General features: G+C 52.2%; 2 protein-coding genes across 2 annotated transcripts; one reads left to right on the forward strand and one right to left on the reverse strand.

Moving 5' to 3' along the window:
* Positions 1 to 1,055: 1,055 nt before the first annotated feature.
* On the reverse strand, positions 1,056 to 12,347 carry LOC140712827 (uncharacterized). Its single transcript, XM_073021314.1, has 4 exons — positions 11,845 to 12,347; positions 5,330 to 7,372; positions 4,640 to 4,835; positions 1,056 to 3,768 (listed from the first exon to the last, which is right to left on the reverse strand). The coding sequence occupies exons 1-2, from the start codon at positions 12,345 to 12,347 to the stop codon at positions 7,159 to 7,161; spliced, it is 717 nt and encodes a 238-aa protein (XP_072877415.1). The 3' UTR covers positions 1,056 to 3,768; positions 4,640 to 4,835; positions 5,330 to 7,158.
* FZD10 (frizzled class receptor 10) lies at positions 12,337 to 15,620 on the forward strand. Its single transcript, XM_008005220.3, has one exon. It carries the CDS (start codon positions 12,819 to 12,821, stop codon positions 14,562 to 14,564), a length of 1,746 nt encoding a protein of 581 aa, XP_008003411.1. The 5' UTR covers positions 12,337 to 12,818; the 3' UTR covers positions 14,565 to 15,620.
* The last annotated feature ends 1,016 nt before the right edge of the window (positions 15,621 to 16,636 follow it).

Consider the following 16,636-nt stretch of genomic DNA (forward strand, 5'->3'; position numbering starts at 1 on the left):
GTTTCCCATAACATTCCTTGTTTCCTTTTGGTAATGGAGCCCCTCTTTCTTCCAGGGAGCTGTACCATGTAGTAGAGATGAGGTTCAATGAATCTTCCCTCCCACACCCTCCCCCCTCAACACCCTCCCACACACACCCAAAGAGTCCAAGACCTCGGCCTGTCCAACTGGAACTAGTCCATTAAGAGCGGCTAGTTTAGGGGCGAGCCCATGACCCAAACTGGGCCATTCATACTGCTTCATGGGACTTTTGCTGAAACGCATGGAGGAAAGGGTCTTTCTTAAAAGGATGCTCTCAGCTTGGCATTGCTGGGGCCGTGTTTGCCAAACTGGGGTAAGCCTTGAAGAGAAGGACACAGCACAGAGGAAAACGGGGCACAAATGTGCGTCCTCATTTTCCAGAGCCAGCCTCTGCCAAAGCGTCACCCTTTATACTCCCAGATGCAGGACTCTTGTTTAGTGTAAGCCAATTTGAGTTGGATTTTTGTCACTTCCTATCAAGACTCCTAATGAATGCATTCAATAACAAATGCAGCAACACCAGCAAAGAGCAGCACTTGTGAGAGTCCCCGTGGTAGATACTGTGATAGGCTTTTCTCATGAGTAATCTCTCATTACCCATTGAGGACACAACTCCCATCTTACAGATAAGGAACTGATGTTCAGAAAAGTGTCCTAACACATCCAAGGCTATCTACAAGGTAGCCACTAGCCTTTGTGAGAATCAGGAAAAGGTGTCCCCTCTCAGAGGAGGCCTCCGAGGGGCACATGGTTAGGTGGATGGGATCTCAAGGTCTCTATGCACATTGGAGAGAGAAGAGAGCCCTTCCCCGAGCCAGACACATGCCAGGGGGTACGGCCTAGGAGTTCGGTGTGGGCTGCATGGCAGCCCCCCCCCCCCAGGCAACCAGGCACCTTGGTGCAGGTCACACTCATGCTCCTGAAGGACGCCCCAGCTGCCCAGACCCAAATGACCTCACTCATATGCTGTACAACCAAGCCTGGAATTTCAGTCCTCCTTGTCAGTTCCGGTCCAGACAGAGAAACACAACCTGTAATAGGATGTAAATATATTAAAAGATGCATTGCAAGGAATTGGCTTATGGGATTCTGGGAGCTTGGAGGCAAGTCCAAAGTCTGAAAAGGAAGCTGGAAATTCCCAGGCAGGAGGTGACGCTGCAGTCCGGGGGCAACACTTCATCCTCCTCCAAAATCCTAGTTCTGCTCTCAGGGCCTTTCCGCTCCCTGGACGAGGCCCACCCACATCCTTGAGGATAATCTCCTGTACTGAAAGCCAACTCATTGTAGATGTTAATGGCATCCGAAGACCTCCCCAACAGCACCTAGGTTCATGTTTGATGGGTTTACTGGGGACTGTCACCAGCAGAGTCAGTGCATAATGAATGCAGGTGGTCTCGCCACTCAGATTCCTCTCCAGGAGTCTCCAGCCCTCATCTTCCGGTGTGGGGCCATGGCCTAGACTCGTCTGGCAGGGTCCTGGTTCACCCTGCCTGCCCCAGCGTAATTAGCAGCCCCCTTTACACTTTCAATAATGTCTCATTTGTATTGTGGAAGACAGCATAGAAATTCCTTAAAGACCTAGAGGCAGAAATACCATCTGACCCAGGAATCTCATGACTGAGAATACACCCAAAGGAATACAAATAATTCCACCATAAAGCCAGGCACGCGAATGCTCATTGCAGCCCTAGTCACAGTAGCAAAGACATGGAATCAACCGAAGCACCCATCAATGACAGACTCGATAAAGAAAATGTGGTACATATACACCATGGAATACTATGCAGACATTGAAAGGAATGAGATCATGTCCTTTGCAAGGACATGGATGGAGCTGGAGGCCATTATCCTTAGCAAACTAATGCTAAGGATAATTGGGTGGAGGACACAATCCCACAAGGTGCTGTCCCTTGCATGGCCACGGTAGAGGGAATGAAGAGGCTCCTCTGCATTGGAGCCCTGGGACTCCTCCTGTTTCCCACATCCCTCCTTGGTGCATAAATATGTCAGCAGCCAGCCCCACACCTCCCAGCTCCACACCTCCCGGCTCCAGAGACAGCAGGGCCGAGTGTGTGCGGCATCAGAATAGGTCAGGAGCCAGCTCCACACCTCCCAGCTCTGGAGACGGCAGGGCCGAGTGTGTGCGGTGTCCGTGCAGAATAAGTTGTTCATTGAATTATTGAAGAAACACACACGGAACACTGCCCTTGAACTGGAAACACATGGAGGCTCCTGTTTGGTTCCTGCCTTTATGCAGCTCACACTTTTAGGGGGAAGCAGGTGGGCAGAAGAACGGATGCAATACCTCACACCCAGTGCCCTGCACAGGGAAGGGAGGGAAAGCCCGGGAAATTTCTAGCCAATTGCAAGATGCACGGATCCCAGCCCCAGTGAAACTTAGGATCCGAGGTGGTCACAGAGGGAAGCCACTCACTGTCGTCTTCACAAGCACAGCTGCAGAGCTAAGGCTGCAACGCTGGCACCGCCACGCTGCTGTCTTGGGATCCACTAAGCGCACGTTCAGGCCGTGCTCCCAGGCTGAGCTCCGGAAGAAGAGCAACACACCGTTTTTGCTTGACTCCACTAATGGGCAACCTTGAAACCGAAAGACTGGCTTCCCTTGTCTTCTAGGCCAGAAGGCCCACTCCCGGGCCTGGGAGAGATGAACAGGCATCCTTGGCATAGGCCGCAGGCCCCACTGGGAAAGTGGGTTCTCTAACCCCATGAGGGCTGGGTTAAAAGTTGGGCCCCGCCACTGACTGGCTGTGTGCCCCAGAGCCTCCGTTTCCTCCTCTCTGAAGTGGGAAGACTATGGCATGAGCCCGGGAGAGGATTCGATGACGTGACACTTGGAGACCACTTGGCAAAAGGTCTCGCCCTATTTGGGCTTTCCAGGGGCACACATTGGGTGGCTTAAAACTACAGAAATGTATTCTCTCACAGCCCTGGAGGCCAGAAGTCCAAAACCAATGTATCTGCCAGGCTGTGCACCCACCAAAGGCTCCAGAGGAGGCTTCTTCTGCCTTTGCCAGCTTCTGGTGGCTTCAGGCATTCCTTGGCTCACAGCCACATCACTCTAGTCTCAGCGTGGCCTTCTCTCATATCTTAAATCTCCCTCTGTCTTTCCCTTACAACATCACCAGTCACTGGATTTCAAGCGCAGCCAGATAATTCAGGGTCATGTCCTCTCAAGATCCTTAACGTGATTACTTCTGCAGCGACATCATGTAGAGCTTCTTCCAAATAAGATCACAGCCGCAGGTTCCCAGGATCAGGACGTGAACACGTCTTTTGGGTGAACACCACTTAACTCACTAGCAGCACTCAGCAAGCGACTCTCAGAAACGGGGGCTCTGAGGACAGCGGCTGTTCGGATTCAGTTCTCTGCCTGTCTCTACCCTCCCTAATTCTAGGGAGAAACTTCATTTACTCTGCAAACCCTAGGACTCCCTAAACCTAGCTGAGGTCTCTCCCGCATCGAATTTCAGAAGGCTTCAAAATAAAGCTGTACAAATGTGTGGATATGAAAAGTCGCGGAGAGGGTGCCAGCTTTTTGCTGTTGGTGGTGGCGGTGTTTTATTTTTTCTCTCTTAGGGAAAACAGTAGGATGGAGTAGAAGAATGAGTTTTCTGGCCGGGCACGGTGGCTCACGCCTGTAATCCCAGGACTTTGGGAGGCTGAAGGGGGTGGATCACAAGGTCAGTAGATCGAGACCATCCTGGCCAACATGGTGAAACCCTGTCTCTACTAAAATACAAAAAAAAAAAAAAATTGCTGGGCATGATGGCACACACCTGTAGTCCCAGCTACTCAGGAGGCTGAGGCAGGGGAATCGCTTGAACCCCGGAGGTGGAGGTTGCAGTAAGCCTAGATCGCACCACTGCACTCCAGCCTGGTGGCAGAGCAAGACTCTGTCTCAAAAAAAAAAAAAAGAATGAATTTTCCATCAAAATGGACAGACTTGGTCCATGGTCAAAATGGACAGCCAGCCCAGGTTTGCGTGGTGGTTCTCTAAGCAGAACCCAACCCCTGCTGACGATGTTCTCTTCTGCTTCCGGGGTCCAAGCCACCATCCTGTCTCCTCTGAACCACTGTGGCTGTCTCCTAACTGTTTCTCTGCTTCACTCTTCCCCTGCCGCTATATGTCCTTGACACAGTAGCCAGAAGGGTCTGGGAAGACTGAAGTCAGAGCATGGCTCTCCTCTCTCTCCAGAACCCTCCATGGCTCCCCATTTCACTCAGAGTCAAAATCAAAAGGCCCGTAGATGCCATCATGGCCCGATTTCTTTCCCTCCCGCTACCTCTCTGCACACCTCTTCTGTCACCTACCTTCTGATGCTGGCCCCGATGCCCTGCCTTCCAGCCACTGGCCCTCTTGTTCTTCCTCAAAAACCCCAGGTACAGTGGCACCTCAGGGCAGTGGCACTGGCAGACACCCCATTATCCCAGCAGGCACTTCCAGAAGTACCCTCAGCTCTCTGCACCCACTCCTGGTGTCTTTGTTCAATAGTCTCCTTCTCATTAGAGCCTGCCCTGCTCATCTTGCTGAAATCTGCAACCCCCTTTCCTAGCCCTCCAGATGGCACTGAGCTACTCACCTGCCCCACATGCCACTCACCGTGGAACACGCTCTACCACGCACACGTGCAGACCCCTGCCCATCGCCTCTTCCCACTGGAAGGTGAACTCCGTGAGGGTGGGGACGTCTGTCTGTCTATCCCCTGCTCTATTTTAACCGTCTGACAAAGCAAGCACACTCAGCGCAGTACTTATTAGAAGGCAGGGAGCAGAGCAACTGTTCTGGGACTGACTTCCTGGTGGAGGAGGAACAGAAAATAAACACGTAAGCAGACAAGTAAGATAATCGACGGGTGGAAAAAGTACAACAAACAAAATAAGAGTAAGGCTGCTCCAGGACAAGGGGCTGGGGAGGGGACCCCTGAGTAGGAGGCAGCCTAGTGGACGTGTCAACCATGAGCAGCCATCAGTCAGCCACGAGGAGGCTGGGGACGCAGCCTCCTAATGTGTCAGCTCTGAAAGCTAATGACTGTGCCTGCGTGTGCGCGCACGACATGCATGAGCTGGAAATGCAGCTCCATAATTAGATTACATATGTCTGTGTGTATATATATGTGTGTATGTATATGTATGTCTGTGTGTATAATACACACACACGTGTACATATATAACCTATATATGTATATAGGTTGTATATGTGTACAGTATACACATAATGTGAATATGTGTATTATATATACACACACACTTATATGTACACATATATAATCTCTATATCAGAGAGACTGACCTGCCAGCAGATGGGCAGACATCTGTCAGAGGGGACAGAGTGGACATCTGTCAGAGGGGAGAGAGTGTCTTTATTCCTCAAGTTGGTTTCTCAGCTGCCAGGGCAGTGGCCAAGCCCTTCCCCAATCTCACCTTATGAAACAAGGGTGACAGGCATTCAGGGATAGCAAACCCATCTTTCCTATCCTATTTTGGGCCCTAGAGAAAAGTGTAATTGTGCATTTAAATTGTCGTTTGGGATAAGGGGAGCAGAGCACACAGCTATTGGAACCACAGTTTCTCTTCATGCTATCACACGAGGCTGGCACCTGAACTATATCTGGGAGGCTGCGGAAAGTGGGAACAGAGTTTCAGATCCATGCTGGAAGAACAGCGAAAGGCTCCCGAAGGGCTCCGGGTGGCGTCTGCTGCTGAGTCAGCAAAGGACTTGTCCTGGACACAGGGGCTGTGGGAGCTGAGCATGGGATTTCAGGTCCTGCTTCACCTCCTTCTCACAAGGAAGAAGCTGTCCACTGCTCACTCCTGGTTAAATTCAAGGAAGAAGGGACACACAAGTGTAGCAGCCCTACAGAAAAAAGGAAGACTTGTAAGTGATGCTATTAGTAAACCATCTTGCCTTCCAGCCCGTGAAAACAAATGACTTCAACAAAGAAAAGTCAACTAACCAGAAAGTTTACAGACCAGTGAATCCCAAAGAGCTAGCATTATGTGCCCGACTGGGTTCTCAGAGCTTACTGAGTTATCTCACTTAATCCCTACCCCAAACCTGATAAAGTAGGTGTCATTGTTCCCATTTTACAGCAGAGGAAACAGTCTCAGAGAGGTTAAGTAACTTGCCTGGGGTCACACAGCTGAACACATGGCTAAACGAACACACATTAATACCTCCCACATTGCTTCTTCCAACATTTCCTCCCTGTTTTTGGCTCTGAAGGATCCCTTCAGACACCATCACAGGGAATATCAACATGATAGGAAAGTGGCAGCCTCGCCCCAGGCCAGGAGTCCCTGATCAAAGCCATCGGCTATGACTTGATCTTCACCTGGCTACGGACAGGAGAGCAGAATGGGGCCCCATTCTGAAAGTCAGCCTCCACCACAAGTACCGACTGTGCCTGCATCTCCGTGGACAGCGGGAGGCCAGGCGTAGGTGCCTGAGCCCCTGGGGGAGTGGAGTGGTGTTGGTTCCAACCGTAGTAGCCCCGTGGCCTGGGTCTAGTGACTCGGACTCCCCAGCCCCAGTTCCTCATCTCTGAAATGGAAACCTTCTCTGGACCAGCTTCCCAGGGTACCTGTGAGGAGGCAGCGAGCTGCTTCCTATCAAGGCTTAAGGCAGCACCTGTCAAATGCTCTGTCAGCCTTGGCTCTTGTTAGCCTTTTCATTATTTGCTTGCCTGATTCTCAGCTTGTGTTACTGTGTGCATGACACCGACGTGTCCCCAAACTCCTCCCCACAAATGTCACGTTCCAGTGCCTCTCCTTATTGTGTTCTCTCCTTCCATTCATATTGCATTTCAACAGTAATGACAGCTACTCATTACTGCACTTGTAATGAGCACTTGTTTGGTGCTTGGTATTATGATCAATGCTTCCGAGTGTGTTACGACATCATCCTCATCGTGCCTTGGGAAGTGGGAACTCTGCTGGTCCCATTTTACAGATGAGAAAACTGAGGCAAGGCGATTAGAAGTGGCATATCTGAGGTCACAGGGCTAGAAAGTGGAAGAGGGGGAATCAGACCCACGCATCTGGATGGTTTCCTGCCCTGCTCATCACTGTGGTGTCGGGCTGCTCACGTGTTTGGTGAGTAGCCGCAGACTCAGAGTCCACCTAAGGTGAAAAGCAGGAACAGGATTCCTTCTCATTTCTTTGTAAGGCAGAGCCAGGCTCGTGGGTGTCCCCGCTTTGTCCCTGAAGGGACAGCTTCTCTGTGTCATCTTTGCCTCCTCTGTCACTTATACAGGTGCCGCAGGCCTGTGAAGAGCTGACCCACTCAGCTCCCAGAGCAGGTAAAAGAAAACGGTCCCAGGGTACAGGAGGGAACCTGAAAGAAAACAGATGGGAAGGTGAGTGAGTAATTAAATCAGCACATCCCAAACAGCTAAGGGAGGGGACAAGGAGCAAAGCAATTAAGGCCAAGTATGAAGTCTGAACTCACAGAATGGGCACGTGCTTCCGATAAACCCTCTACTCAAGCTGCTGGGAACACAAACACCAACCAAAACAACACATGCACATGCTCTTTTGTGTTGTGTTTCTGGAATTCTGTGATGTCTCTTTTCTCATAGAATTCTTCCAGAAACAGCCCAGTACAGAATTACAGGTTGAAGCACTGTGAATAGGGGCTAGCTCTGCCCCAGGTTAAGGGTTAATTTGTTTGAGTTTCAGAACAGGCAGGTGAAGCTCTCCTGGATTTTAAACAGATAATGTCCTTGTCATGTAAGAGCACTTAGATAGAAGGCTGGCTTTGTCTCTTAAAAATAAAAAATAAAAATAAAAAATATATATATATATATGATGATGTTTGTTGTTATTGTCGTTGCAGTTGTTGCAGAGATGAAAAAGAAATCTGTGTCTTTAAATGAGGAGGGGCTGTGTAAGGAGGCTTGGGCAGCAAAAAGGCTAATACGCTGTGGAAGAGAAGGAGTTTAATCTAATTTAGTTGGAGGGTGTCTGTCTGCGGTGTTGTTTTTTGGAGTGTGGGAATAGAGGCGGGAAGCTGCCCCCTTGAATGGTCCCTCCTGAGCCAGGAGCAGTGGGGAGCCAGTCGACGCCAGCGATCCAAAGCCCGGCCTTGAAAGAGGATTAAATCAATGCTCTGATTTGCAATTCACACTAATGCACCCCGTGGAACCTTTGGTAATATTTCAAACCACATTTCAAGGGAAATGGCCATAAAATAGCTGCCTAAATTGTGCTGGAGCCACGTCGGACACCCCACTCACCCGCTTCAGGATAGGGGTGCTTTGGGGTTTATTTCTCACCTTCCCCAACCCTCCACATCTCACCACCAGTGTTTTTAGGCGGAATTAAAACTTCTGCGCCTGTTGAATTCGCTGCAACTTGCATGGCCTTTCTGGTGGAACAAAGTGTGTTTTCTTTGCTAAGTATCACTTCAGATCACTAAAGGTATTTTCCCTGGAGAAAAAGATGGGGGCACGCCACGGGGAGCATGCCTACTTGATCAGAAAACATAATTTTCTGTGCATGTTTTATATCTGATAAGCTTCTGCAGAAACTTGATACTAGATGAGGTCAGAGAAAATAAGGCCTATTCACATCAGACCTGTCTGCATGTGAAGCAATTATTGGTAAATAGATCAGTTTTCATTCTTATACTTGAAGGTAGAATTGGAAATGTCCCGGACTAAATACAAAGATTGACGACCCGAGAAGACGAGAGAAGAAACACAAGAATCACTTAACGTGGATCCTCACACTTGAATGTGGCAGGAGAGCTCATTCAAGCAGCAGTTACTGAAAAGGCATTACCACAGCCTGAACCACTTTCTAGCTCAACCCTCATCAGCACGATTTCTGTTTATGAGCTTCCTTCCCCTGCCACGAGTTTACTCTCGCAATCAGCTTGTAACATGCTAAGCTTATGGTTTAATTTATTTCTATTGCTGAAAGACTCAGTACTTTTTTATCTTAAAGAGATTATTTGGGTTTTCTCTAATCCCATTTCAGAAAACCTCGCACAGTGTTTATAATTTCCATTGACTATTACATAATGAGAAAAGATACAACTTTGATTTTTAGCAATATCCGTGTCAAAGTACTTTATACTTTTGACTTTGTGAGTTTAAATGGAATGAAACTGGGCCTCTCTTTCAATTCCCCTCCACCTCCAAAAAATATTTAGTTCTTGTTCAAAACACTGCCTGACTCCTGAAATATTCTCTTTCAAAAACCTCATACTTTCCCCGGTGAACGTTTGCAAGAACTTGAAGGTAGATAGTGTTTACTGATAGCTTTCTGATAGACAGATATTTTTAGGTGGTTGGGGGTAAAAACATATTCCTTGTCTCTGCACGTTATGTGAAATCATGTTTAATTATAAAGTTTCATTAAAAACCTTTGCTCAAAATTTTAGAAGCCTAATAAGATTTCCATTAATTTAAACATATCACTATTCCCACGACAGCTCCAAAGCTTTCTTTTCCCTCTTTCATCCATGGTTAAATATGTAAATAAAATGTCTAAAGTCATTCTTCAAAGAAGACAAAAGAAAAAAGAGCTGAGGGAAAGACAGCCATAAAATTCCTCCCAATTCTCCATAACATTTGCCAGAGGGGGGTCGGTTGCCAGCCAGGGCTGAGCAGCGGGGGACCCCGGCTGCTCCTTAGACTCACACATCTCAAATCCCACACACAGGAAAAAAATAAAATAAAATATCTTTTCAGCTGGGGCCATCAAAAGAGCCTTTTCATTTATTAGTTACAGACTTATCTTCCAGTTGCTGATTTCTCAGAACCCTCATTTCTCTATAATAAAGTCTATTTGTTGGTTTCCATCTCAGCTGGACAGGGTGAAGCACTTCTGCCTACATTTTTATAAAAAACGAGAGAAAAAGGCAATCTGAAGTGGTTATAGCTAAAATAATGGGCCTGAACACGGCTGAATTAAAACAGCACAGAAAAGATCAATTAGGAGGCACTTTCTCAAATACTTCACACCCAGCTCCTGGCGTTTGGCTCTCGCCCTTGCACTAAATATTTCCAATAGCTGCTGAGGGAGAGACACTAAAAAGGAAAAGAAGGAAAATGGGGCCCAGGAAGGACCTTTGCAAGGAAAATTCTAGAAAAGCCAAGTGATTTCCGCTGAATCAATTTTAATTTAAAGGTTCTGAAAATCACCTACTAGACAAAAACAAAACAAAAAAACCCACTATCATAATAAAAATGACATTCTTTTAAAAATGAAATCATGCGATTTTTCACTTGGGAAATAACACAGTTGAAGGTGGTGTTCTAACTGCCCAGAGTTTCTACCTTCTTTTTCACTTTCTCCCTCACCCGACTTCCTCCAGCACCTCCCAGTGAGACCCAGGGCACCCAGGGACAGGGACTCAGGGGTGGGTGCCTGAACCTGCCTATTATTTCTGGGATTCTGGGCGCTCAAATGTCTGTTGAACGGATGAATGAATGAGTGGAAAGGTGAGACTTCCCCAAGTTTCTTACCGCTGTAAAAATTGTAGGGCTTGTTTTAATTAAAAGCCAATACTCTCCGAGGAAGTGGCCCACTTCTGCACGGCGTGCAGAAAGCTGGTCAGTGACGGGGGTTCCTGGCGGGCCCCTCTCCTTCCCGGGCGCTTCCTAGGGAGACCTTGCCCCGTGCGCAGCGTCCCCACCGCGAGGGCCTGTGCAGCCGCCCCCCAAGCCGGGTGGAGCGCCGCCAGCCCGGGAAGCCCCAGCAAGGCCTCCGGTGATGTCCGCACACCCCACCCTGCTCCGTGGAGTTAACCTCAAACGGGCAGGGGGGAAGCGAGGCCGGTGGACGCGGGACTTGCTCCTCTGACCTCTCACCGCCACCCAGACCCCCGCCCCGGAGGTAGCGGGAGATTGCACACGCGATCCTGGGAGTTTCCGAACTTTGAAAGATCGTGACCCGGAGAGACCCTGGGAGGAGAGGGCCGCCCACCTCCTAGGGGTGCTGTTTATTTAAGGGTCAACCCAGGACGCTACGGGAAGCACCTGGCGCATCCTTGGGAACCGTGGGGCTTGGGGGGCGGGCGCCCACCGCGAACGCCCTGGGCGGGGAAAGGGAATGGGGAGGGGACGTCCTGTCCTAAGTGACCCCGTCACGGACGCGCCCCAATCCGAAGCGGGTGAGCTCAGAGGACCGGCCCAGGACGCTCCTTCTCCACTTTCCAGGAAAATCGAACGGCGTGCGCGCCTCCGCGTCCCCGCGGGAGCTGGAGGGTCCCCGGGCAGGCGCTAACGCGCTCCTCCCACGACCCATCCCATCACACCCATCCCACCCCACTCCGGGTCCTCCCACGGAGCTGCAGCCAAGGAGGGCGCTGGCCGGGCACATCACTCGCCAAATCACATAAATACCCCACGAGCGAATGACTTCCTATAATAAATAAACTCAGCCGCCGAGAAGGCATCTCCAGCCCTGCTGGCGCGAGGCCCCAGCTCTGCGGCTTTGGAGGGGGCGGGGGTCACCGCGGTACAAACCAAGCCCCCACTTCCCGCCGGGTGGGAGGCGGTGTTCAAAGTCCCGGGATGCTTCCCGCCCCTCCCCCTCCCCGCCTTCTTAGAGGAGACCTCGGAAGAGCGGCCCTAAAATCCGGATTCTCAGAGCCCCTCCCCCTCCCCTTGGCTCGTCTCTTTGAAATTTCAAAGCAAACCCCTCCTCGGAGCCCGGAGCCTGGAGCCCTGGGCTGCTAGCAGCTCCCCAGCCTCGGGAAGATGCGGGCAGGTTTACAAGCAAGGGGCCACTTTATGGCCCAGGCTATAAAACGCAAATCCCACCTCTCTTTGAAAGCGCCCTCCGCCCGGGACTCACCATAAAAGGAAGATGCGCCCCGCGCCCCTCGCCGCGGACAACCCACCCCCTTCTCCCGCCAGTCCCCGAACTTCCCGTAACCTCGGCGTCCTCGGGGTTCCAGGGACCATCCCGGGGACTGCCAGGAAAGGGGCCGCCGGCGGAGAGGGCAGCGAGAGGCAAAGTCGGAGGCCAGGCAGAGAGAGGGCGAGGAGAGGCGGGCGGGACTGCCGGAGAGGGTCGCGGCGCGCAGAGCCCCGCGCGCCAGGCGGGCTGTCCCGGGGCTGGCGGGCGACGCGGGCGGGACTCGGCGCTGCCCCCCCCGCGGGCTGGGCTGTGGGCGGGGGGGTATCGGCCCCCGCGGGGCCCGGGAGCCCGCGGCGGGGCGGCGGGGAGGAGGGCTGCCCCGGGCCGCTGCGCTTTCTCATGCAAAGCAGTGGCGGGGCGGGGCGCGCGGCCCGGGGGCGGGGCCTGTCAGCGCTCGGCTTTTCTGCCCCCATTTGCCTTTTTGCGAGTCTTCTCATCCCGGGACGCAAACCTCGAAGCAGCTGCCGGCTGGGCCCGGCCGAGGCCGGCGCAGGGAGGGAGAAGCCGCGCGGGCCGCGGGGGCGCCGCTAGCTGGCCCGGCCTCGGTGAGCCCGCGCCGCCCGCCCGCTCCAGACGCGCCACCTGGGCGCTCCAAGAAGAGGCCGAAGTTTGCCGCGGCCGTGAGTTGGAGCTCGCGCCGGGCCGCTGCGCCGGGAGCTCCGGGGGCTTCTCTCGCTTCCCGGTATTGTTTGCAAACTTTGCTGCTCTCCGCCGCGGCCCCCAACCGGGCGGACGCCGGGCACGGAGAGCCAAGCCGGGGGCGCTGTGCGCAGCGCTCGGGCCAGGAGGGGCGGGCATGGGCGGGGGCCCGAGCAGGGGTAGAGAGCGGGGGCCAGCAGCAGCCCGTGCCCGGGAGCGGCGGCGCTGAGGGGCGCGGAGCTCCCCGCGAGGACACGTCGGACGCCAGCATGCAGCGCCCGGGCCCCTGCCTGTGGCTGGTCCTGCAGGTGATGGGCTCGTGCGCCGCCATCAGCTCCATGGACATGGAGCGCCCGGGAGACGGCAAATGCCAGCCCATCGAGATCCCGATGTGCAAGGACATCGGCTACAACATGACTCGCATGCCCAACCTGATGGGCCACGAGAACCAGCGCGAGGCGGCCATCCAACTGCACGAGTTCGCGCCGCTGGTGGAGTACGGCTGCCACGGCCACCTCCGCTTCTTCCTGTGCTCGCTGTACGCGCCGATGTGCACCGAGCAGGTCTCCACCCCCATCCCCGCCTGCCGGGTCATGTGTGAGCAGGCCCGGCTGAAGTGCTCCCCGATTATGGAGCAGTTCAACTTCAAGTGGCCCGACTCCCTGGACTGCCGGAAACTCCCCAACAAGAACGACCCCAACTACCTGTGCATGGAGGCGCCCAACAACGGCTCGGACGAACCCACCCGGGGCTCGGGCCTGTTCCCGCCGCTGTTCCGGCCGCAGCGGCCCCACAGCGCGCAGGAGCACCCGCTGAAGGACGGGGGGCCCGGGCGCGGCGGCTGCGACAACCCGGGCAAGTTCCACCACGTGGAGAAGAGCTCGTCGTGCGCGCCGCTCTGCACGCCCGGCGTGGACGTGTACTGGAGCCGCGAGGACAAGCGCTTCGCCGTGGTCTGGCTGGCCATCTGGGCCGTGCTGTGCTTCTTCTCCAGCGCCTTCACCGTGCTCACCTTCCTCATCGACCCGGCCCGCTTCCGCTACCCCGAGCGCCCTATCATCTTCCTCTCCATGTGCTACTGCGTCTACTCCGTGGGCTACCTCATCCGCCTCTTCGCCGGCGCGGAGAGCATCGCCTGCGACCGGGACAGCGGCCAGCTCTATGTCATCCAGGAGGGGCTGGAGAGCACTGGCTGCACGCTGGTCTTCCTGGTCCTCTACTACTTCGGCATGGCCAGCTCGCTGTGGTGGGTGGTCCTCACCCTCACCTGGTTCCTGGCCGCTGGCAAGAAGTGGGGCCACGAGGCCATCGAAGCCAACAGCAGCTACTTCCACCTGGCAGCCTGGGCCATCCCGGCGGTGAAGACCATCCTGATCCTGGTCATGCGCAGGGTGGCGGGGGACGAGCTCACCGGGGTCTGCTACGTGGGCAGCATGGACGTCAACGCACTCACTGGCTTCGTGCTCATCCCCCTGGCCTGCTACCTGGTCATCGGCACGTCCTTCATCCTCTCGGGCTTCGTGGCCCTGTTCCACATCCGGAGGGTGATGAAGACGGGTGGCGAGAACACGGACAAGCTGGAGAAGCTGATGGTGCGTATCGGGCTCTTCTCTGTGCTGTACACCGTGCCGGCCACCTGTGTGATCGCTTGCTACTTTTACGAACGCCTCAACATGGATTATTGGAAGATCCTGGCGGCGCAGCACAAGTGCAAAATGAACAACCAGACTAAAACGCTGGACTGCCTGATGGCCGCCTCCATCCCCGCCGTGGAGATCTTCATGGTGAAAATCTTCATGCTGCTGGTCGTGGGGATCACCAGCGGGATGTGGATTTGGACCTCCAAGACTCTGCAGTCCTGGCAGCAGGTGTGCAGCCGCAGGTTGAAGAAGAAGAGCCGGAGAAAACCGGCCAGCGTGATCACCAGCGGTGGGATTTACAAAAAAGCCCAGCACCCCCAGAAAACTCACCACGGGAAATATGAGATCCCTGCCCAGCCGCCCACCTGCGTGTGAACAGGGCTAGAGGGAAGGGCACAGGGGGGCCCGGAGCTAAGACGTGGTGTTTTTCTTTTTCTTCTTCTTCTTCTTTTTTTTTTTTTTTTTTCATAAAAGCAAAAGAGAAATACATTAAAAAGTGTTTACCCTGAAATTCAGGATGCTGTGATACACTGAAAGGAAAAATGTACTTAAAGGAGTTTTTGTTTTGTTTTGTTTTGTTTTGTTTCCAGCAAAGGGAAGCGCCCCCAGTGAAGTAGCCTCTTGTGTAACTAATTTGTGGTAAAGTTGTTGATTCAGCCCTCAGAAGAAAACTTTTGTTTAGAGCCCTCCGTAAATATACATCTGTGTATTTGAGTTGGCTTTGCTACCCATTTACAAATCAGAGGACGGATAACTGCTTTGCAAATTCAAGAGCCTCCCCTGGGTTAACAAATGAGCCGTGCCCAGGGCCGACCCCCAGGAAGGCCACAGTGCTGGGCGGTACCCTGCAGAGGAAAGGTGGGACCTGGGGCCGCCTCCCGCCCCAGTGGACTTGGAGTCGCTTAAAATAGACTCCAGCCTTCACCAGTAGTCTCTCTGCAAGACAGAAACCTCCATCAAACCTCACATTTGTGAATTCAAATGATGTGCAATACATTTTTTTTTCTCTTTCCTTGAAAATAAAAAGAGAAACAAGTATTTTGCTGTATATAAAGACAACAAAAGAAATCTCCTAACAAAAGAACTAAGAGGCCCGGCCCTCAGAAACCCTTCAGTGCTACATTTTGTGGCTTTTTAATGGAAACCAAGCCAACGTTATAGACGTTGGGACTCTGATTTGTGGAAAGGAGGGGGGAAGAGGGAGAAGGATCACTCAAAAGTTACCCAAAGGGCTTATTGACTTTCTATTGTTAAACAAATGATTTCCATGAACAGATCAGGAAGCACTAGGTTGGCAGAGAAACTTTGTCTAGTATTCTCTTCACAGTGCCAACAAAGAGTGGTTTCTGCTTGTATGTATTTGTAATATATGATATTTTTCATGCTCCACTATTTTATTAAAAATAAAATATGTTCTTTAGTTTGCTGCTAGTCCCTGGTTCATGGTGAGGTTTCCCTTCTCTGTGTGTGGAGAGAATACAGGACACTTTCTCCCTTTGCTTTTTAAGCAAATTCTAGGGGTGTGCTTCTAGCCAGAGAGTACTGGTTAGTTATCTATATAAAATTGCAGATCAGAGGATTCCAAGATGGGAAGAATGATTCACTTGTGGGTTTCAGAGGAAATGCAGGCAGGCAATGTGTGAAGTTCAAAGTCGTTTCTGTGACTGTTGGTAGCTGGACATGAGGGCTTAGTTGTAGACACACGTCACCAAGGACAGCCTCACCACTAAACATGGACCCACTCATGAGCCTGGATTAGCCTGTTTTAATATATTTAGAGAGTAGAGCCAACCGATTAGGAGAATTAAATCATTTGTATTCAATTGACCTGCTGGCCTCAAATGGTACCTAGACAGAGCTGTATACATCAGCTCGAAGTGTGCTGGCTTTGCAGTGACTCTGAACCATGAAGACATTTACAAAACAGATTATAGACCTGGACGGGATAAAATACCTGCTCAGGGTGGCGAATCCTTAAGAGGAAGTTAAGCAGCTTTGGAACTTCATGGTACTCGGTTCTCCAGGGTTTGCTGTTAGAACTGGCCCAGGTCTGCTGGTCAAAGGCACAGCTACACTCAAGTTCCAGCCAGAAGGAAGCAAGGGCACAGTACAGTCCTACTGTGGTGAGGACTCTATTAATATAAATCAAGCCAAGCTGCCTCTGGGGCCATGCTTTTGTCCAGCTCCAAGTTAAACAAGGAACTCTGGAGAACTTGGAGCATGGATGACAAGCTTACCAACAATGAGGGGAGCCTGGAGCCAGTGCAGTCTGTTTTCTGAAGAGGGTGTTCAGAAATTCAACCTGGTAAACATAAGATCACCCATCAACACTAGGGCTGGAAACAGACTTACATTGGTTTTGGGGGGCTACTGCACATGGCCGTGAATATTTGCAGGGCACAGGAGCAGGCAGATCGGTGGTTTGGGAAACACCAGCTAGGTAGGCA

Source organism: Chlorocebus sabaeus, chromosome 11 (genome assembly GCF_047675955.1).
Source record: "Chlorocebus sabaeus isolate Y175 chromosome 11, mChlSab1.0.hap1, whole genome shotgun sequence".
Lineage (NCBI taxonomy): Eukaryota > Metazoa > Chordata > Mammalia > Primates > Cercopithecidae > Chlorocebus > Chlorocebus sabaeus.